Raw genomic sequence first — 24055 nt, 5'->3', positions numbered from 1 at the left:
CCCGTGCACAAAGCAAGGTCCATACAGAACTGGTTTCTCGGGATCGGTGTGGAAGAACTTGTCTGGCCTGCAAAGAGCCCTGACCTCAACCCCATCGAACACCTTTGTGATGAATTGTAACGCTGACTGCGAGCCAGGCCTAATCGTCCAACATTAGTGCTCAACCTCACCAATGCTCTTGTGAACTTGCAATTCCACAAATGAACATGAATTTTTCACATGAGAAAGTTTTTCACGTGAAACTACCAATCACATTTGGTGAAAACAAGTTGTTCTCCTTACGTGTGAAAGGGTGGTGTTAACATGTGAACTCTAAATTTAATACATGTGAAAATATGGTTTCACATGTGAATTTAAGCTCAACATGTGAAAACAGCTATTTCACGTGAAAATGTGATGTTCACATGTGAAACTGTTTTTTGTTGTTGTAATGGTGGGGCCAAATGCTTTTCTTTTAGGGCACAAAAGTTCAGTACAAGGACAGAAAGCTCTGTACTGTATGAGCACAAAGGCCATCTGATGTTAACCCCGTGTGTGTATGTGTTCCTTCCTCCCTGTGGCTTGTCTGCAGAGGAGAGGTGTATGTGCACTACGCAGACTGGCACCCAGATGACCAAACTGAAAGGGAATATGCGGCTGGTCAGATTCTTCTACCTGGATGAACACAAGTCCTGCATCCGCTGGACGCCCTCCAGGAAACATGATAAGGCTTAAAGTGAGTCACACAAGGAGTGTTTCAGATAGGGTTTCAGCCTAGTACTTTGAGGAATACTCTTGCATTTCCAGTTTGTCTACATGCAACCATTTACCAGTCCAATTCCATAGACAATGTCCAAATGACCATAATGCATGTGTGTATTAGCTACCACCTAGTAACTCATATAGATTAAACCAGTATGATATGTTATGTTTAGTATGGTTACATAAGACAAAAGGTTAGTTAAGGCAGAAATGAAAGGATGGTGTGTTGGTTGGGGTGGATGGGTAGGTGTATAACAGGAACATCTAGCAACCCAAAGGTTGCGTGTTCAAATCTCATCACGGACAACTTTAGATAATTAGCTTAATACTTTTTAGCTACTTTCAACCCTTTCCAGAACCCTAACCTTAACCCTTTAACCTAAATCATAACCTTAACCATAACCTTAACCCCTGACCCTAACCCCTATCCCCGCTAACGTTACCCACCTAGTTAATGTTAGCATTAGCCACCTAGCTAACGTTAGTACAACAAATTGGAATTCGTAATATATCATACCTATTGCAAATTCATAACATATTTAACAATTTGGAATTCGAAACATATCATACGAAATGGATGATGGACATCCACAAATTAATACGTACCATAACATATCATAATCATTTGAGTGTCCTGGATTTTTGTTTACTATGTTACATCTATCCCTGCGTCCGGGGTCCGGGTTGATGAAATCGGTTATTACAGCTAATTTACTGCTGTATTATTATTTTTCTTTTCTTTACCTTTATTTAGCCAGGTAAGTCATTGAGAACACACTCTATTTTACAATAACGACCTGGATTCCATTCCTGTTCATTTTAATGTTGTTTCTCCCCACTCCCAAGTCCATCGATGAGGCGTGTGACGGGAAGAGATCTGAGATCTTCCAGCGCCATGCCGACAGTTGCTTTGACCACAACTGCTGCTTCAGTATTTACCATGGCGACCATGTGGAGTCTCTTGACCTGGAGATGAGGCCCACACCTGGATTACTGGCCTGAATTACCCCATGGCTGGCATCAGTGCCTAAGACAGTCTGATGAAGAGACAACGCAAAAGGGACCAATATCCTTTACTCTGTTACTGTGGAGCATGTCACTCGTAGGGCACCTGTGGCCTCATGAATGATTGGTGAATATAGACTAAAGACCGCGCTAAAAGAGCAATGAATACACACATTTGACAAATAGAATAGGACCTGAATATCATCAGCCTGTGTTTATTTAATTAAATTAGGATACGATACTTTCCAACATTAGTGAAAAATCATGTTTAGCAACACATATAATTCCAGGGATGTCATGTCACATAGGATGCATTTTGATACACACTACAAGTAATGTCTTGATGTCATTGGTCCCTGGTCTCCGTGTCTCATCCTTAACTCTTATTCCGCATGGTTACAACAGACTGTCACGCCCTTTGCATAGAGAGCTTTTATTCTCTTTGTTGGTTAGGTCGGGGTATGATTTAAGTGTGGGTTATCTGGGTGAACTATATTTCTATGTTGGCCTAGTATGGTTCCCAATCAGAGGCAGCTGTTTATTGTTGTCTCTGATTGAGGATCATATTTAGGTAGTCATTTTCTCATTGTGCTTTGTGGGATCTTGTTTATGTTTAGTTGCCTGTTCGCACTGCATTGTCATCACGGTTCATTTATGCTTTATTTTGTTTTGTATTAGCTTAAGTTTCACTTTCATTAAAATATGTGGAACTCGAAGTACGCTGCGCCTTGGTCCGACCATCATTATTACGAACAACGTAACACAGACCTTCTCTGAGGCAGACAAAAACGGGGATGGCAATTTGAGCCTTGGAGAGGTTCTTCAGCTGATCCACAAACTCAAGGTGAACCTGCCCAGGCAGAAAGTCAGAGAGCTGTTTAAGGTAAGATCATATTCAGAAGATCCAAGATCTGGGGTATCTCAATGTTTCTCATTACAATACAGTAGTTTTACAGAAGATAATTATACACTGCTCAAAAAATAAAGGGAACACTAAAATAACACATCCTAGATCTGAATGAATTAAATATTCTCATTAAATACTTTTTTCTTTACAGAGTTGAATGTGCTGACAACAAAATCACAAAAATTATCAATCAAATCAAATTTATCAACGCATGGAGGTCTGGATTTGGAGTCACACTCAAAATTAAAGTGGAAAACGACACTACAGGCTGATCCAACTTTGATGTAATGTCCTTAAAGCAAGTCAAAATGAGGCTCAGTAGTGTGTGTGGCCTCCACGTGCCTGTATGACCTCCCTACAATGCCTTGTCATGCTCCTGATAAGGTGGCGGATGGTCTCCTGAGGGATCTCCTCCCAGACCTGGACTAAAGCATCCGCCAACTCCTGGACAGTCTGTGGTGCAACGTGCCGTTGGTGGATGGAGCGAGACATGATGTGCTCAATTGGATTCAGGTCTGGGGAACGGGCGGGCCAGTCCATAGCATCAATGCCTTCCTCTTGCAGTAACTGCTGACACACTCCAGCCACATGAGGTCTAGCATTGTCTTGCATTAGGAGGAACCCAGGGCCAACCACACCAGCATATGGTCTCATAAGGGGTCTGAGGATCTCATCTCGGTACCTAATGGCAGTCAGGCTACCTCTGGCGAGCACATGGAGGGCTGTGCGGCCCCCCAAAGAAATGCCACCCCACACCATGACTGACCCACCGCCAAACCGGTCATGCTGGAGGATGTTGCAGGCAGCAGAACGTTCTCCACGGCGTTTCCAGACTCTGTCACGTCTGTGACATGTGCTCAGTGTGAACCTGCTTTCATCTGTGAAGAGCACAGGGCGCGAGAGTGGCGAATTTACCAACCTTGGTGTTCTCTGGCAAATGCCAATCGTCCTGCACGGTGTTGGGCTGTAAGCACTACCCCCACCTGTGGACGTCGGGCCCTCATACCACCCTCATGGAGTCTGTTTCTGACCGTTTGAGCAGACACATGCACATTTGTGGCCTGCTGGAGGTCATTTTGCAGGGCTCTGGCAGTGCTCCTCCTGCTCCTCCTTGCACAAAGGCGGAAGTAGCGGTCCTGCTGCTGGGTTGCTGCCCTCCTACGGCCTCCTCCACGTCTCCTGATGTACTGGCCTGTCTCCTGATAGCGCCACCATGCTCTGGACACTACGCTGACAGACACAGCAAACCTTCTTGCCACAGCTCGCAGTGATGTGCCATCCTGGATGAACTGCCCTACCTGAGCCACTTGTGTGGGTTGTAGACTCCGTCTCATGCTACCACTAGAGTGAAAGCACCGCCAGCATTCAAAAGTGACCAAAACATCAGCCAGGAAGCATAGGACCTGAGGAGTGGTCTGTGGTCACCACCTGCAGAACCACTCCTTTATTGGGGGTGTCTTGCTAATTGCCTATAATTTCCACCTGTTGTCTATTCCATTTGCACAACAGCATGTGAAATTTATTGTCAATCAGTGTTGCTTCCTAAGTGGACAGTTTGATTTCACAGAAGTGTGATTGACTTGGAGTTACATTGTGTTGTTTAAGTGTTCCCTTTATTTGTTTGAGCAGTGTATTTATCATGTAGATAAATATATATAAAACAAAACCCAGCATCTCTTATAACTAATTTGGAAGAGCTTGCGTTTCACGTTTCCTTACATGGTCCTGCACACAATGTACCCACCAAATCACTGTCATAACTCATGAGGACGACCTTAGCAGAATCACCAAATTTCTTTCCATTAAATATCCTGGCTGGTAAATTTAGAGTAATTTTTATCAGTGAATGTAACAGATTAAAGGCCTATTATAAACTATTTGCATTGTGAAAACTAATGCAAAATTGCTTATAATACCATTTATACTCCCAACTGTAATATTATCTTTAAAAGAAAAGGATTATAAAAAATAAAAACAACAACAACAAATTACGAATGCCCCCGTCGGAACACAGGTTGGGAACCACTGCCCTAGGCTACTTTTAAAGTCAGCAACAGGGTTTTACTGATGACAAGACTTTTCCAAACAGGTTTTATGGGTCAAATATCTTGGCCTGACAACTTGATCTCCAATCCTAGCTTGGAGCTAGTATGAAGGATGTGATGTCGTGTGTCAGAGTTTCCTAGCCGTACATTGAGAGAGCGCAGGTTGGCCGCTGTACAGGAGGAGCACGCTAGAGGAAGCCCAGGGCATATGGCCACCGCTGAACAGAACAGATGGCTTTCATTGTAAAACTGTATGTGTTCAGCATTATGCTCCAGTAATCCATGCTGAGGCACTTTGAGTGCGGTTTGTTCCATTACATTACCTGTCTTCTGTCCATCTTAACTCCTCATGTCAAACACAGTTTTGTTTTGTGTCAGTCTGTGGCTGTGCAAGTGGAATGTATATTAGTAGTTGTGTTCTTTAGAGGATTTGTTTTCTGTGTTTTATCTGAGACAAACAGTGACATAAATCTAACCAGCAGCAAAAACACTATCCCAGTCTAACCCTAACCCTAAACCCAACACTTCTCATCCTAACCCTAAACCCAACACTTCTCATCCTAACCCTAAACCCAACACTTCTCATCCTAACCCTAAACCCAACACTTCTCATCCTAACCCTAAACTCAACTCTTCTCACCCTAAACCCTAACCCTAAACATGAACATTTTCTTTCCATTTTCAGGGAGCAGACACAGATGATAACCAGGGTTTGTTAGCGTTTGAAGAATTCTGCACCTTCTATAAGATGTCTACGCGCAGATGACCTTGTCTGGTTCATGGAAATTGAACAGAAGGTCAAACTTAATTAAAGCAGAATATGTAAGATATTTTTTACATTCTTCAGTCTTTATTTGCTTTCTTCTCTTTTCTTCTGTTTCTGTTTGGTAGATGGCGGGTGCCACCAGAGGTTATTGTCTGGAGATAATGGGTTAGTTTGAGCCATGTGCTCAAAACCTACAGAATATAGTTCTGGGCATCGATGGTAATGATTTTCATGACACAAGCACTTGTATCTTAAGTATCACAGCCCACAGAAATATCAAAATACAAAACAGAATGTCAATGACAGAAAGGTTACGCATCCCAAGTCTTGCATCAGGTTTCACCAACCTGCAGGGGATATCTTAAACCCAGACCACCATCAGGTGCACCAGGACATGACCCAGCCCCTGTGTAACTACTTCATAGCCTCGTCCCACAACACCTACATGACAGGGGACCAGCTTCTGTCTGAGTCCAGGGTAGACATGTATGCCAACGTGCTCCAGGCTGGCTCTCGCTGTGTGGAAGGTAAGCTTAGGCACTATCCTGACCCTTTAACTGCCTCCCTACTGAAAACATTGCAGTGCTGTTCTCTTACTAGTATATACCATCCTCATCACTCACTTGATCTCTCATTCGATCACCCGATCACTCACCGTGTCTCTCAGTGGACTGCTTGGATGGACCAGACAGGGAATCTATTATTCATCATGGCTACACACTGACAAGATCCAAGATCCTCCTCAAAGACTTCATTGAAACCATTAACAAATATGCCTTTGCAAAGAATCAGTAAGTACCTTCATTTTGTCACCATATCCAGCCCAGGTATAGATAGCAATAGCAAACCATTCATGGGCAATTCACTTTATATTCCAATATGTTGATCCCATAGAGATGGTTAGAGGATGCAACATTGTATCTGTCCCATTCTGGCGTATGTGAGAGCATGTGCAGCACCATTGCGGCCATCTCCATTTTGAAGTAGTCCATTTTCGTCTTCTACTACTTTTATGAGTTGGTAAACAAACTGAACGGATGTACACTGCCACGTAGAGTGTGTTATAACAAGTATAAAGCAAACGTTGGCGATTTACTGCCACCTCCAGTTGTGGAATGTTTGCTCAAAAGTATCATTCATTGGCTGATCACTCCTGATGACCTGGGTGGAATTGTGATCCTTCCTTAACCCATAGGAAGTCCAACCCAGTTGACGACTTAAATTGTGAAAGTCCTCGATGGCACTGCATGCTAAAACACTAGAGTATCTATCTCTATGGCTGTGTCATACATCCCCAGGTACCCAGTTATCCTATCCATAAAGAACCATTGCACAGTGCCCCAGCAGAAGAAGACGGCTGAGTCTCTGATGGAGGTGCTCTAGAGCAAGGTGGACCTGTCTACAGTCAATATGAATGAATTCAGAAAGCTGCCCTCCCCAGAGCTCCTGAAAAGGAAAGTTCTAGTCAAGGTAGAGCCATCTTTTTTTGTCACTTTGTTGTTCAAACAATGGGGAAGCACTGAGTCATTTTTATAGCGACAATTTCCAAATCATGAAATGTTACCCCAATAAATATAACATTACTGAACATCTTCTGATGAAATAATAAGTTAGGGAAAGAAGCTCCCAGCTAACATTGACAATGATGCAGAGATGGGGGATGTGTCGGATGAAGACAGTGGGGAAGATGAAGATGACATCCAGATGAACACAGATGTAAGACTGTTACTACTGTTTAGGCTAAAAATAGACTGAGAGCAAAATATACGTTTTGAGTAGCAATATCCCAGGACATTTGTTGTTTTCCTTAAGTTCCCTAGGTGGCATAATAGCCCAATGTCTGGAACTTTTTCAGGCTGTTTTGCAGTGTATGGGGGGGGATATAAAGTAGCTATGTCTTATACCACATGATACTATCAGGTGCTCTGTCATAAGATGATGATGAAGCCATTGGGTATTCCATCAGACAGTGAGATAGCGGATGGCTGATAGCTGGTGGCTGATTGTTTCTGCAGGGAGTCTTGCTTGGCTACCAAAAGTCCTTGCTCCAGCCAAACGCTCCACCATGCCCACAGACATTAGTTTCTTCTCCACAATGAGTCTGGATCTGATTACCTCCCAGACGATTTCAAGATTTCAGACACATTCTAACTGTTCTGATTGGTCCCAGAAACCGATGGGTTGGGCCAGAGACAGAACATGCTAGGGTAAAGCGGCATTTTGAAAATGCGTCATTGGCTTTGATACTTTGAATGGTTAGAGATAGTCCAATTGCTGATGACTTTGTTTTGTACAACAGCCCATTTTGATGTCATCACAAACGACGTCAATGATGGCAGTCTCAGACTGAAGTATGCAGCGAACATAGACTGAATTATTTCTCTGTCGTCAGGCCGTCTAGAATCTGGAATAGGTTCTACTATTTCAGGGCAACGCAGCTGGTACTGCAGATGAGCCCAAACCCAAGAAACACAGGTATATCATGGGCAGCTTCAAATGCAAGGTCAGCTGATTCTCTCATACAACTCCCTCCCTCCCCACCCAGTCTTCGCTTCACCACACCATGCTTTCCAATCATGTTTATGTAAATTAACATCTCTCCTCTTCACCATTCCTTCCAGCATGCAAATTAGTCTTTCCTCACCAGCACAAATGCAAATCACAAACTCCCTTCAGCACCTTTACTAGTGTGTAAATGTAGTCATGATCATACACTCTCAGAAAAAAAAGGTACAGAATTGTACTTAAAGGGGTACAAACACTTGTCACTATAGTGGTGCTCTGTAAGGTGTGTCCATTGTACCATTAGTTATAGGTACATAATTGTACCGTTGCAGTTTGTACCTTAAAAGAGCAAATAGTGTACCTTAAGGGACAACAGAGTACCTTACTTACATATTGTCCACAGGTACAAAACCTCTACAGCCTACATCTGCTGTCCTGTGTGATTCCCTGGCAGTGTTCTACTGCTCTAACATCTTTCCATGCTCTGGTTAGAATACAAATGTCCCCTTCTGGAAGACCCTTGTTGCACTAAACGCTGACTGTTCATATCTTGTATTTAGAAGGGGGAAAACGAAGGTAATGTGTACAACAACAAAATTGTGTACAACAACAAGTAAATCCAATCAAACGTGACATACTATTATCAAACCATTTACTTTAACTTTGAAACTGGTGTGTTAGATTGACCCCTGCATCCAGCTATGTCTGCCCATCCCCTATTCGCCCTCAGGAAAGGGAAGAGAATGAGGTTATCCCGAGCCCTATTTGACCTCTGAGTACACCAAGGGGGGAGGAGTATCCATTTTCAGACAAAATATTTTCTTCGTCATTCAACATGGACAGCGATATCACAAGTTCTTTCAGCATGGGAGTCTTTCTACCTCCTGGTTGGCAGTGTGTGTCAACCTACACGTATGTGTTTTCTGGTTGGCAGTGTGTGTCAACCTACACATATGTGTTTTCTGGTTGGCAGTGTGTGTCAACCTACACGTATGTGTTTTCTGGTTGGCAGTGTGTGTCAACCTACACGTATGTGTTTTCTGGTTGGCAGTGTGTGTCAACCTACACGTATGTGTTTTCTGGTTGGCAGTGTGTGTCAACCTACACGTATGTGTTTTCTGGTTGGCAGTGTGTGTCAACCTACACGTATGTGTTTTCTGGTTGGCAGTGTGTGTCAACCTACACGTATGTGTTTTCTGGTTGGCAGTGTGTGTCAACCTACACGTATGTGTTTTCTGGTTGGCAGTGTGTGTCAACCTACACGTATGTGTTTTCTGGTTGGCAGTGTGTGTCAACCTACACGTATGTGTTTTCTGGTTGGCAGTGTGTGTCAACCTACACGTATGTGTTTTCTGGTTGGCAGTGTGTGTCAACCTACACGTATGTGTTTTCTGGTTGGCAGTGTGTGTCAACCTACACATATGTGTTTTCTGGTTGGCAGTGTGTGTCAACCTACACGTATGTGTTTTCTGGTTGGCAGTGTGTGTCAACCTACACGTATGTGTTTTCTGGTTGGCAGTGTGTGTCAACCTACACGTATGTGTTTTCTGGTTGGCAGTGTGTGTCAACCTACACGTATGTGTTTTCTGGTTGGTGTCACGCCCTGGTCTTAGTATTTTGTGTTTTTCTTATTTATTTGGTCAGGCCAGGGTGTGACATGGGTTTATTTTGTGTTGTGTTTATGTATATGGGGTTTTTTCGTAGGTATTGGGATTGTGGCTGAGTAGGGGTGTCTAGCATAGTCTATGGCTGCCTGAGGCGGTTCTCAATCAGAGTCAGGTGATTCTCGTTGTCTCTGATTGGGAACCATATTTAGGTAGCCTGGGTTTCACTGTGGATTTTGTGGGTGATTGTTCCTGTCTCAGTGTGTTTATATTCACCAGATAGGTTGTATAGGTTTTCACGTTCCGTTTCTTGTTCTTGTTTTTGTATTTTGTCGTGTTTATTCATTTATTAAACATGTATCGAACTAACCACGCTGCATTTTGGTCCGACTCTCCTTCGACGGAAGAAAGCCGTTACAGATGGCAGTGTGTGTCAACCTACACGTATGTGTTTTCTGGTTGGTTGGCAAGTGTCTTCCCTCAATAAGAGCATTGTGAACCAGATCATGGCTCTGAAGCCAGCTCATTTGGTGCGCATCAACCAGAGACAGCTCTTACCGTGTGGACTCCAACAACTTCAACCCACAGCCTTCCTGGAACACATGATGTCATATGGATAAGAGACCCTGCTCATACAATACCTTAAGTGGTTTGTTTCTGGAACACATGATCAGGGTCAGGGCAGGCAGAAAAGGTCAACACCGGGAAAACAGGAACAATCAAGAGGCAGGAACAGAGGGGAAAACGCTGGTAGGCTTGATGAAACAAAACAAACTGGCAACAGACAAACAGAGAACACGGGTATGAATACACAGGGGATAATGGGGAAGATGGGCAACACCTGGAGGGTGGTGGAGACACTCACAAAGACAGGTGAAACAGATCAGGATGTGACAACGAGAGAGAGGCAGGCAGCATTTCTCAGACAGTCGAAATCATGAATCAACTGGCATCATTTTTATGGATATATACAAAGAAATGTCAATTGAAAAAAGATAAAACGAAACGAAGTGCAGCTAGTTTGCAGTCTTGTCAGCTTCAGTTTGAAGTTATTGTGTTAGCTGTGTTGTTGGCTAGCTCAACAATACAACAGTATCCTGACCAGTGGTGATTTTTAGCATGTAAATCTTGGTGGGCAAAAAAAAGTGGGATGCATTCCAGCAAAGCCACTACACAAGAGAACACTAAACAATACATGAATTGCACTATAACTGTGACAAACGGTACCCACAAAATATTAGGGCCTAGATAAAGCTGTCCCAACAACAGTCCCAACATCTTACCACTGCTACACCTGGATATCAGCGGAGCCTTGGCTGGGAGTGAAACAGTTAATTTAGCCTCATTTACTGCATTTAAAAAAAACATAGCTGATATGGCTGACTTGCTTAAATAAATGTGGTTTCTAATGACAAATGAGATGTACAAACTATGGCATAAGGAGATGACAAGCAGATGAGAGGCAATCTGTAATTTCGATTAAAACATTAATGAGCGAGCTAGGACGGAAGTGGTCTATATAACTATTTGTTTAGCACTTTTGAAATGTACAGCGATATAAATCAGAACATGGGCCATTCTTACAGTGTTCTCCCTGTACACCAAGTCAGAACCGTAGGATAAATAAAGGGGGCATACAATGAAAGCTCTTACAATATTTGATTACTTTTCTCGAAAACAGGTTATAGGCCTCATGTGCACCACCAAGTCAGAACAGTAGGCAAAATTAAGAGGGTTAAATAGACCAAATTATTAGGGTGAGGCACATGGGCTACAAACATCTTACTAAACAACAAATACTCAGTATTACTTTCTTAGCTACAGTATACATATCTCCCTGGCATATTACATAATTTATGCAGAAGCATACAATCCATTTTTGGACTCGCCTTGTTGTGCTGTGCGGTGCGGTGGTCCTTCATGGTGCGGTGGTCCTTCATGGGTAAATTTTGTCATCAAAGTCTTGCAGTTTCTGGATTTATGGTATTTTCAAAACAACTGGAAACTCTGGGGGGGAAAAAGGTTGAATTATGATGACGTCATTGATTTTCAGGTCGTAGCTCTAGAAAGAGGACAGATTTACCATTCCGAGTTGGATGACTGTTAAAAAACGTATTTTCCCAGTCAGAGCTCATTTATTCCCTACTTCCCAGTTGTCTTGAACTCACGGAAGTCAAGTTTTTGCAGTTCCGAGTTAATAGTTGTTTTGAGCGCGCCACAAATCATTTTTCATTGATAGTTTTTCCAATGTTGAATGTTTATAATTCTAAACTTGTAAAAGAGCCCCTTAATCCCAGATTTGGGACCACACAGCCACTCTACTGAATAGCAGGCTAGTGATTGCTTTGCAATGCTTGCAGTTAGCCAATTTCACTGATTCCTTCCAAAGAACTTATTGTTGAATTTGCGATTTCCAACTTGTGTAATGTTTATGTCCAATGGCCAAAGAGCACCGACACGTTAATAATTTCTCATTGTTTCTCTTCATATGACAAGGATTAAAAAGGATTTGCCAGTAGATTGTCAACTTGATTCATGATGATGACTGCTAGCTAAGATTTTAAAAGTATAATGTTGACATGATCAGTCCAATCAAAGCTACTGTATATATAATGTGATTTGACGTCATTGTATCTGTGGCCAATGACCTTGAGCCTTCTTGGATGGGCACTTCTAATGTAACTCTATGGCAGCACCCAAGGGGCTAGAATGTTCTATCTCTACCCTTAGACTTGGCGGTGACGTAGTGTCTCTATGAGTGACAGAACACTGAGCTAATCACGGTGCAACGTGTCGTGGAAATTCAGTACTGAGAGAGACTTGATCTTGGTCATTTCTTCAAACAATCATCTTTATTTAATATCAATTAATTATTGCAATAATGAGACCGTCAGCCCACCAGTCTTGACTGACTGTTAGGCTGAGTCTAGCCTTTTCAGACGATACACAGTTTGTATATAGCTGACACCAAGTTTGCTCAGTCAGAGACCATGTTTGTATGCGGCTTTATTAAGTCAATGCTATATTTTTTTATACATTGTTTGCGAAATGATATGTTCGCAAACAAAGTTTTTTATGTGGGGCTCAAAACAGATGGGGCTCTGCCTTATTAGCTCATTGTTATGGATGTATCCAAATAAATGTCACTAGAAAACAGCTTAAACAAATGCAGCTACTGTTGTTATTCTGTCTCCACTGTTTGACGTGACTGTAAGTTAGCCGTGGTTGGCTAGCTGGCAAGCAAGGCTTAAGAACGTTGCCAGCCAGTATGCCAATGGAACATTTAGAACAAACGACTGGGTCGCGTCCATAGATACAGAACAAAAAGACTGAACGTCTGGGTCGCATCTCTGGCAATCGAACCAATAGAACAAAGACCAGCCGACTTGGGTAGCAACCCAAGATTTGTTTTGGGACTATATCTTGTCGAAGGATGAAATAGTATGAATAAATTCATCAGAATAATGTTTTTAATTCAAATCTGTCAATCATTATTTGAATATGTTCTTAACCTGTTGTATAAAAGTGATAATGCCCTCGAAGCCGTTGTTTGGAAGATAAATTGACAAACCGTGCCAATATTTCTTCCAAACACCGGCTTCGAGGGCATTATCACTTAAATACCACAAACCCCTGAGGAGCCTCATTGCTATTATAAACTGGTTACCAAGGTAATTAAAACAGTAACTTTTTTGTTGTTGTCATACACATTGTATACGGTCTGATATACCACGGCTTTCAGCCAATCAACATTCAGGGCTCGAACCACCCAGTTTATAATTGTATATATAAACTGGGTGGTTCGAGCCCTGAATTTTGGTTGGCTGACAGCCGTGGTATATTAGACCGTATACCATGTGTATGACAACAACAAAAAAGTTACTGTTTTAATTACGTTGGTAACCAGTTTAGAATAGCAATAAGCCACCTCCGGGGTTTGTGATATATGGCCAATGTACCACAGCTAAGGGCTGTATCCAGGCACTCCGTGTTGCATCGTGCTAAGAACAGTCCTTAGCTGTGGTATATTGGCAATATACCACACCTCGTGCCTTATCGCTTAATTAAAGCATATGACCAAGCTGATTATAACGTTTAACACTAGAAATATACAGCAGTTGTTCCTTGAACTAAGGGTTTGTTGGCTGAATGTTACCTTCTGTGTTGCCCAGGTTTCTTTAACCCTACAGTGGAGGACCCTCTGCCAGGACAAAAGAAGACTCAGGGTGCTGAAGATCATCAGTGGGCAGCAGCTGCTGGTGGATTGAGGGGAGGTGAGACATATCTGACAACCTCAATTGACCTCTTTAAAAAAAGAAAAAAAATATTGAACCTTTATTTAACTAGGCAAGTCAGTTAAGAAAAAATTGTTATTTAAAATGACGGCCTACACCAGTCAAACCCAGACAATTCTGGGCCAATTGTGCACCACCCTATGGGACAGCCAGTTGTGATACAGCCTGGATTTAAACAAGGGTTGTGGTGGATGAATCAGAATTAGTTGGGTAACATAGATAATTAAGATCTCTCATCTGCATAATATGCTTATGTGATATACTTGTTAGTAGAATATATCCCTTTGGACTTTGGTGTTGGCAGTTGCACTTCTTCCCTCAGCTGGGGCTCAGTCACTTTGGGCCCAGAGAGAGGAGAGGTCAGGCTTGTCTTTTACATGTCTCTGGTGCTATGCAGAACATCAAAAAGGGAAGAGGACAGGATGGAACATTGTTTTCATATGTGAATGTGTCTTTACCTATTCTTAAACCATGTGAAGGGATGGCGTGATTAATGGGGAACCAATTAATTATCTCCACAATGTCTGTGCGCAAGTCACTCCCTCCTTTGGCATTGGGGGGAGGTGTATGGCAGTGTCTGGAACCATTGTATGTCCTCTCTGATGTTGCGCTTATCCTGGGATAGTGTATGACCTAGAGGCTCACTCCCCTCAGTGAGCTTGTCCAGGAGTGAGGTCAAGAAGGGATTTTACTTGAGAAGGGAGTATCTAGAGTTGAAAATTGAGTTATGCCATTGGATGAGTTGGTGTTTTTGTGCTATGAAGTACCAGGAACAAGATTAGAACCTCATTGTAGGGACCAAACTGAACGATAATTTATAGCGAATGCTATCTGGCTACGGGATACTCCTTTCCATTTATAAAGTCTTCCTTTGTGAACTGTTCCTAATATCTGTGGTTTGTTATGTCGACTGGAGGGAGGGATGTGGTGTGTATATCTTTGCTATAAAAGATCTCAGTAGCCATTGTGTTGTCACTTTTAATGGTTTATTAGAAATGGTGCATCATTGAAAGTCATTGCTATTGCAAAGCTCTTATTATTAAAGATGTAGTGTAAGTATAACTCTGACTCGTGTGTTTAGTTTAACTCTCCTCATTGGGTAATAGAAATGAACCCCCACGGGTATCTGTAGTGACACCTCTAGCGCTGAAATGCAGTTCCTTAGACCACTGTGCCACTCTGGAGGAGACTACAAGGCATTTAGTCTTATCACTCGTGTGTTGTATGTGAAGATGGTTCTTCGTTGTTTTTGTAGATTATTGATCCTTTTGTAGAGGTGGAGATTATTGGTCTGCCTATTGATTGCTGTAAGCAGCAGACAAGGGTGTTGGAGGATAATGATGAGCATTGGCCTGACCAACCTTTTATTAACGCAGAGGGCTAAATCAGGGTCACACGGTGTGTGATAGTCTTAAACAAATTTACATTGAAACAAAAGTATATATCACACACACATGGTTATGGGCTTAAAAAATGTAGACACCTCTACCATGTCAGATAAAGAGTTGAAATGTATTCCATTTTAATCTCTTGCATCCCAATATTACACTTTATATACAGTACATAACAGAAGACTGAAATACTGTATAACAAAACTGTTTGACAGACACTGGATTTTTGGCCTTTAGACAAAATGTATGTTTATTAATTATGAAATTATAACAAATATTAATGACATTCCACCCATGAGGCAACTAGATCATTTGACTGCAGGAAAGGGAACTATTTCAACAGCTATTTATTTTCTGTATTTTATTTTAACAAGATGCTCATTCAAGTAAGCATTTTGATGTTCTATTACATTTCTGTTGAATGAAAAGCACATAAAATTTTGTGGAAATGCAATTGAAGTTCATCGTCTTGTTCTTTCCCTGAGCCATTGCAGGGTTCTTGATGCCATTGATTGGGTCTCAATGTAGGCAGCAGCCTCTCTGAGTTAGTGATTGCTTTTTAGCAGTCTGATGGCCTTGAGATAGAAGCTGTTTTTCAGTCTCCCGGTCCCAGCTTTGATGCACCTGTACTGACATCGCCTTCTGGATAGTAGCAGTGTGAACAGGCAGTAGCTCGGGTGGTTCATATCCTTGATGATCTTTTTGGCCGTCCTGTGACATCTGGTGCTGTAGGTGTCATGGAGGGCAGGTAGTTTGCCCCCGGTGATGCGTTGTGCAGACCACACCACCCTCTGGAGAGACTTGCATTTGAGGACGGTGCAGTTGCTGTACCAGGCGTACCAGTGGGGCAAAAAAGTATTTAGTCAGCCACCAATTGTGGAAGTTCTCCAACTTAAAAAGATGAGAGAGGCCTGTAATTTTCATCATAGGTACACTTCAACTATGACAGACAAAATGAGGGAAAAAAATCCAGAAAATCATATTGCAGGATTTTTAATGAATTTATTTGCAAATTATGGTGGAAAATAAGTATTTGGTCAATAACAAAAGTTTATCTCAATACTTTGTTATATACCCTTTGTTGGCAATGACAGAGGTCAAACGTTTTCTGTAAGTCTTCACAAGGTTTTCACACACTGTTGCTGGTATTTTGGCCCATTCCTCCATGCAGATCTCCTCTAGAGCAGTGATGTTTTGGGGCTGTTGCTGGGCAACACAGACTTTCAACTCCTTCCAAAGATTTTCTATGGGGTTGAGATTTGGAGACTGGCTAGGCCACTCCAGGACCTTGAAATGCTTCTTACGAAGCCACTCCTTCGTTGCCCGGGTGGTGTGTTTGGGATCATTGTCATGCTGAAAGACCCAGCCACGTTTCGTCTTCAATGCCCTTGCTGATGAAAGGAGGTTTTCACTCAAAATTTCACGATATATAGCCCCATTCATTCTTTCCTTTACATGGATCAGTCGTCCTGGTCCCTTTGCAGAAAAACAGCCCCAAAGCATGTTTCCACCCCCATGCTTCACAGTAGGTATGGTGTTCTTTTAATGCAACTCAGGATTCTTTGTCCTACAAACACAACGAGTTGAGTTTTTACCAAAAAGTTATATTTTGGTTTCATCTGACCATATGACATTCTCCCAATCTTCTTCTGGATCATCCAAATGCTCTCTAGCAAACTTCAGATGGGCCTGGACATGTACTGGCTTAAGCAGGGGGACATGTCTGGCACTGCAGGATTTGAGTCCCTGGTGGCGTAGTGTGTTACTGATGGTAGGCTTTGTTACTTTGGTCCCAGCTCTCTGCAGGTCATGCACTAGGTCCCACTGTGTGGTTCTGGGATTTTTGCTCACCATTCTTGTGATCATTTTGACCCCACGGGGTGAGATCTTGCGTAGAGCCCCAGATCGAGGGAGATTATCAGTGGTCTTGTATGTCTTCCATTTCCTAATAATTGCTCCCACGGTTGATTTCTTCAAACCAAGCTGCTTACCTATTGCAGATTCAGTCTTCCCAGCCTGATGCAGGTCTACAATTTTGTTTCTGGTGTCCTTTGACAGCTCTTTGGTCTTGGCCATAGTTACAAGTTACAGGTTACAAGTTACAGGTCTGTGAGAGCCAGAAATCCTGCTTGTTTGTAGGTGACCAAATACTTATTTTCCACCATCATTTGCAAATAAATTCATTAAAAATCCTACAATGTGATTTTCTGGATTTTTTTCCCTAATTTTGTCTGTCATAGTTAAAGTGTACCTATGATGAAAATTACAGACCTCTCTCATCTTTTTAAGTGGGAGAACTTGCACAATTGGTGGCTGACTAAATACTTTTTTGCCCCACTGTAGGTATTCCTATCCTCCCCTGTTAGAGTCAGACGGACCCTAGAGTCCCCAGCCAGCCAATTCCCCTCCAGTACAATAAGGATCAAGGCCGGCTCTCGCAGTGTTGCACGGAAGCCGCACGCCTCGCCACTCTCCCCAGCGGTTAACCGCAGGGCTGCTGTGCACTGGCAGCCTCCGACTCCCTCCCCCAGAACCCTCCTCCCCCCCCAGAACCATGGCAGCTATGGCCACCAGGTGAAGCCTGTACCCAATGGCCTCTGCCTATCTGACAGTGACTCCAGCAGTGGTGGCAGTATAGACAGTCTGAGTCTGGAGCTCCTGTCCTCCTGTGTGCCAGTCGGTGAGCAGAGAGAAGTGGGCACCCTGTAGAGCCAGACAAACTCCCTCTTCAACCAGAAGATAAGGGAGATCCGCTGTAGTTCACCACTCTTTTTTTGACTGTAAGAGTGAATCTTATTAGATTGTCTTATTGTATCACAGCTGGAGAGCATGCCAGTGTTAAAGATGTATTGTTTTGAATGAGTCGCAATGTGTTTAGTAGAAACCTGTATGCTCAGATCATTCGACAGTACAAAATCGATGTTGATTGATGACCTGGAATGATAATGTTATTTGATGTGTTTATTTACTCCATGTGATAGTAGTCAGCCATTACAAGAATCACAGCAGTGAGCAGCATTGGATTAAACATAGGAATATGAAATACACTCTAAACATATAGCATTACCTTGCTTATATCTAGATTCTAGGTGCTTGTAGAAAATGTACCACCGTGATCTGTACTGTCAGGTACACACGCAGGATCACTACAGGAGCCCAAACAAGTTTATTAGTATAATGTAATCACCTACTTTTTGACGTGTGTATTTTGATTTTTGCATCAAGATGCATGTATTGTAAATAGAATGTATTACCAAGTGGTAAATAGTTCTGATTGAAACAGAATGGAACATATATTCATTATTAGACTGGTTTTATTGAAAGGTGTGCCGTAACTTTTACATCAACATCATTCTATGACAATGCTTTTTTATATAAGTTGAGTTCTATAATAACCAAAAAATGTAGATAACGGTTTTATAGTTTCGAAAGGAATGCGCATAATGTGTGCTGCCAATTGTACAAAAACAGTTAGGTTTACTTAGTATCTACAATATGTAAATTAATAATCTACTTTGAAACAAATGTATTGCATCATACAATTAATAGCAGTAATCTGTTCTCAATATTTGTTCCGAACAAAAGTACTGAAATGTAAACTCTTTGAAACTGATAATTTTTCATAATTTACAGATGACTTGACTTGGATCTTCATGTTTAATTTCTATTTTTGCACTCCCCTTAAATATGTATAAATCAGTACACATTACATGTTTTGTAACAGTAAATATACATGTTGATTTTCTCAGTAAAATGCTCTGCTATCATAGAATTATTTTTAAACATAGTACTTCAGTAGTATTGTTAATTGACTTCACTGTTTATGTATCACTCTGTTAATAAACATATCATATAACAGTCTGGAAGCCTTTCTGATACACTCTGTCTCACTGTGGTAGATAGTATTGAAAATAAGTATACAAGCCATGACTCATGTCAAGACCTGCATGGAGACATTTGCTTTGTCAGGCTGTATATATTATCGTATACTATCATGTCTCCTCATGCTTTTTCTTTGTCTGTTTCCTCACTTCTCTTCTCATTGGTGGTGGTGCCCCTGAAACGCTGACTCAGTTCTTCAGACAACACTGTGCAACATGATTTCTGTGGGGAGCAAATTGTATGGATGTTTAGAGATCTTGACCAGGAAATCTGCTAATCCATTCATATGAAATATTCACACAATGGTCCAGTGTTAAACCAGCAGTGACTAGCTCACCCTCTGCTCCCCAGCACCGTTCCGGGACTTGGCGGTGAGCTCCAGGACAGCCAGCAGCACCCCCAGTCCCAGGCCCAGGGCCAGCACCAGAAACATGCCCTTCAGGCTGTGGGGCTGCAGGGAGGAGGCCTTGGCTGGGTCTGCCATGCAGCTGCTGGCCCACCACTTACTGCGCAGGTAGGACAACTCCCCTGCCTCACTCAGCTGCAGGATGGCCACGCTCAGGTTCTTTAGCACGGGAGAACCTGAATGACACAAACAGTACCATTTGCATGTCAGCTGGCTTGTTAGCATAAAATCAGCCATAAGCCAATATGTGGATCGCATGAATATCTTGATGCCTTGCTATTTTGATTTACAGGAACAGTTTTTAAAAGTTTCAGTCAATATGTGTTGCATGAGATCTCACTATCGGCCTAGACTACATGGCTTACCCAGGGTGCCTGCAATGCTGTACCCTCTCATGCCGATGACCTCATGGACACGGATCAGCTCACAGTGACGTGCCACCGCCAAGTCCAGTGACACAGACTCTCCAATGAAGGCAAAGTTGCCCTCCTTTGCCCGGCGAACACCCTCATCCATTGACGACACAAAACTCTTGGTTCTTTCCATGTGCTCATAGATCTTGCGGTAAGTTGGGTTATTAGAGTTCTACACCAAGGAAAAAAAAAACACGGACAGAGAGGAAGAGAAAGTCAGTATGCTGCTGAGAGAACTGACAGAACTGAGACACTGACACGTGAGCCTAATCCTTTGATGGGAAAAAGAGGGATATAGGAGGGCCAGGTGTGGCGGGGTACACTGGCCTCACCTTGAAGTAGGCAAGTGTAGAGGAGCCAGACAGGGTCCCATACTCAATCCCTTGCTGGTTGGCCAGGTCCTCAAACCCTTTCACCATCAGTGAATTGGAGTCTGAGCCCTGAGAGGTGCTGAGGTTGGAGAAATAGCAGGCCAAGAGGACCAGACCAAACAACCACCAGGTGCAGCAGATAATGCGTCCTGATAAAGCTTTGGGGTGTGGACCGGTACCTGAGAATAAGATAAAGGAATACTAAATTAGAAGACCAAACCACCAAGCTCCTCCTAAGCTCTTATGTTGTACTGCTGTGGGTAAGCTATTGGTTGAAATGCCTGGTTAAATCCCTGTTAGTTACCCTGTAAAGTGAGGGCTCCAGCGGTGTACCACAGACTGTGGCTGAGAGTGAAGCTGTTTTTCTCAGTCTGGGGTTGACTCCACTCACATGGGCTGAGTCTGTGTTGAAAGAGTTTTGTGTAACCGTCTTTAAATTCTACTTGTAAAAGGCTCCTGTCAGGCACACGATAAATGTATTTTCTGAGGAAAGTTCATCACAATAACCACTCACCTGGCTACTACACAGAAGCAGACAGCAGTCCCCAGGTATGCAGCGAGGATCCCCACCCAGGTGTCTACTGAGAAGGGGGTAAGGAAGTCAAAGAAGCCAGCCTCTTCTGAGATGTCTTTCCTCAGGAGAATACTGATGCCTGTCTGCATGAAGGGTTTGGTCATCCCCACAGCCTTCTCCCGGGCAGCAGTAAGGGTAAGAGGAGCAATCGCCAGGTCTGCCTCCTACAGGGACAAGAATATTTATTAATATTTATTGGACTAGCACATTATACATTTATTTTTATTTTTATCTGCATTAATAACATTACACATGGTTATAGTCACATCTGTACAGTATCTATCATAAGCAGATGTGTGAGTCGATTTTTTTTTGTACTATAATCACCTATGTATGAAAATGCTAGCTTTACTCACCCCTCTCACCACCTCACCGATCATCCCGTTCCAGGCCCCACTCTCATCCTGCCTGCCATAGGACCCATCTTTCACCAGGTGCACGTTGTATTTGAAGCTCAATTTCTTGGCCAGTTCAGACAGCAGGTCCATGCAGTACCCTTCCAGCTGAGAGCCTTTGGACATGGTGTATGGATCTTGCTGAAAGATGGGACACAAAGGAACCATTCTGATGTAATCATATTTATACAGCAGCAAATGTCTTGAATTTGAAAATAAAATGCTTTCAGGCAATAAAGTATAGTGTCAGCACGTATCTTACTACCTTTATTGTAGTGATTGTCAAGTCTGGTCGCACTGATAAGGGAAAAAAGATAGTCAAATATAGAGGTTATCTGGATTCAGAGCACCCACATCCAAATGAAGTTGTATTTGAACATGTCCAATTACATCTTTAGTTAAATCAATTAGGATTCGCAGCATCTCCAACAGTGGAACATTTTTAGTGCTTTCTAAGAGCATCAATGCATCAATACATAATTTCAATTTAATAAAGGAATATACACATGAGGACAACAACGTACATGCTGACACATTTGAAGAGACAGAGGAGAGGGAACCGGCAGCAGGCTTGAGCAGAACTTCTCCATCGGCATTGAGATATTGCCAAAGCGTCTTTCCAGTCCCACTGGTTTAACATCACTGAGTTTTTCTTTCAGTCTGAGTGCAATGGGAGCACCTTCCAAATTTAGCAGGCGGAATCAAAGAGCTCTTTGTGTTGTGGCCTTCTTTAGGCCTTATACCCTAAGTCAGTGACCCCTTTGCAGATAGTGAGGGTGAATGTGGGGGTGCATTGATGCCTTCTTACTCATCACCACTGGTTTCCGGCATCCCAGAGATCTGGCCAATCTCTTTTCCCTCTTGAAAATGTTGAAAACCCCCCAGATCTATTTATAGCCAAAAACCAGTTAGTGAGTTAATTCAAGCCATCACAAAGCCGTGGCACTATGGGGTGGGAGGGCAGTCTAAGAGTATCAAAAGCCTTGATTCAGGCTAAGGCCTCAGGGTTCCATCAATACCATAGGGCGATCCTGACACACACATCAGCTCCTCCTATTCAAAATATGACACACATACAAGCTCTCAATGGCCCTGTCACTATTTGGCTACACTTAAACACAAGGATTTTTGTGATCATGTCAGCTGGCTCTCTTCTTTTTCTATCAGAGTGGGGTATGGTGTGTGTGTGTGCCAGACAGGATGCGGCCCCTCACTTTGATGCCATGCCCAGCTGACAGTCACCCCATTTATGACTCGTCAAGGCCTGAGAAACTATACCACGTCAAGCAGAGAGGAGATGAGGAGTCTGGCACCAAAATGAGCATATCCACTGTCACACTGCCACCAGTGCAATGACTGGTCCAACGGCTAAAGAAAAACATCTAAAGTACAAATACAGTATGTAATTTTCACATTAATTTAGCCTGAGTCCCAGTTTGTTTGTGTCATCATGCTAACAATAGGTGGACTTAGCTATGTTTCATAGGTTTCAAATTAAATGGACCCCAGCTGCCCAAGGTGCCCACACTGGCTGATTTTGGACTATTTTAGTTATATATTTTTCACACAAATGTCAGTGAGCCACTCACTCAACATCTTTATAGGCCCTATACATTTAATTTTGAATTGTGGGATAATAATAATCTAGCAATACATTTATGGGGGAAATGTCTCCTTTGGGTGTTAGGGGGCCCATCAACAGAATTTTGAAATGGGCCCCGAAATCGCTGTCTGCCCCTGATGCCAACTCCTTGTCACTCATTGTCATACCAAACCAATCTGCAATGTTCTGCTCCAGCTCTTTAGAGGTTATTAACAATAGAATGTTTTTCCTGTAACGCCAGACAATAACAGCATTGGGAAGAGCACAAACGCATCTGGGACAAGGTTATGGTGAATCCCATGCATGTCAAGATTCCTGTTTTACATAATTTTGTTTGCTTAAGTGAAAGACAAACAGGCAAACCACTCACTGGGTTTCTAAGCACAGTAGGATGTATGTTAAACATTGCATTACCTGCAGCACAGCTCCCTAGGGACAGTAGAAGCACCACGGTGCACACTACAACACCCTCCAGCACCCTCATGGTTTCACCTTTGATCCTAATGATGTAAAACAATCAATGTGATTGATATTACAAACTATTAAATTCAGAGAATAAAAAAACTCAGGGAATAAATTAAGGAATACAATTAAACAGCTGACAAAAAATACCCTAGGTATGAAGCATGGGCATATTAAATCTATGACAATAAACAAATGAAAAATATCTCCATACCTGACAGGATTGTTAGCTGTAAATTGAGTCTGCTGTGTTGAACCTTCCAAATATAAACTGATCCTGATGAACTAGGGCAAATGATGATGAGAAATATTCATCCCAACACAACATAGTTGCTAAAACAGCCAATGGACTTTTTTGTGGGTGGAGAATGAGATGTTAAAGGGGGGTGGGGGACAGACAAAGAGTTTGTCCCCTGTGAATGTGTCACTTAATAATATGTTTGGAAGATTCAAACACAGAATCACCCATTTCCAAGCCTGTATCACAGGCTGTTATAATTGAGAAAAAATCTTATAATCTGCCAAATTAATTGTGAATGGTTTGAAGTCAGCCTCAGGTTCACACCTGTTTACAGAGCAAGGCTCCTGAACAAATAATAAAGAAAAGGTTTAAAAAAAAACATTGACAAAGAAAGGGAGTGGGAATGTGTGTAGTGTAAACAGCAAAGGGAGCTGGCTAGTTTTTTTTAA

At 42.4% G+C, this 24055-nt stretch overlaps 1 protein-coding gene and 1 pseudogene across 1 annotated transcript; one reads left to right on the top strand and one right to left on the bottom strand.

Moving 5' to 3' along the window:
- Positions 1-630: 630 nt before the first annotated feature.
- LOC112247325 lies at positions 631-17968 on the top strand (annotated as a pseudogene).
- Positions 17969-18205: 237 nt separating this feature from the next.
- Positions 18206-23722, bottom strand: LOC112247337 (glutamate receptor U1). The gene is made up of 10 exons (XM_024416084.2): positions 23580-23722; positions 23318-23403; positions 21566-21597; positions 21262-21441; positions 20846-21069; positions 20636-20733; positions 20293-20510; positions 19913-20132; positions 19479-19723; positions 18206-19363 (listed from the first exon to the last, which is right to left on the bottom strand). Exons 2-10 carry the CDS (start codon positions 23385-23387, stop codon positions 19262-19264), a joined length of 1389 nt encoding a protein of 462 aa, XP_024271852.1. The 5' UTR covers positions 23388-23403; positions 23580-23722; the 3' UTR covers positions 18206-19261.
- Between the last annotated feature and the right edge of the window lie 333 nt (positions 23723-24055).

This window comes from Oncorhynchus tshawytscha, linkage group LG02 (genome assembly GCF_018296145.1).
Source record: "Oncorhynchus tshawytscha isolate Ot180627B linkage group LG02, Otsh_v2.0, whole genome shotgun sequence".
NCBI lineage: Eukaryota > Metazoa > Chordata > Actinopteri > Salmoniformes > Salmonidae > Oncorhynchus > Oncorhynchus tshawytscha.
Note: the sequence above shows the minus strand (reverse complement) of the source record. Positions and strands in the feature narration are given on the sequence as shown.

What these genes read in the sequence shown, in the direction of transcription:
- LOC112247337 (XM_024416084.2), bottom strand. Translation starts at nt 23,387, where the DNA reads ATGAGGGTGCTGGAGGGTGTTGTAGTGTGCACCGTGGTGCTTCTACTG. An exon ending in CCTAGGGAGCTGTGCTGCAG is followed by an intron (nt 21,598 to 23,317) that starts GTAATGCAATGT and finishes TTCCCTTATCAG; the next exon opens with TGCGACCAGACTTGACAATC. An exon ending in CAGCATTGCAGGCACCCTGG is followed by an intron (nt 19,724 to 19,912) that starts GTAAGCCATGTA and finishes TGTGTCATTCAG; the next exon opens with GTTCTCCCGTGCTAAAGAAC.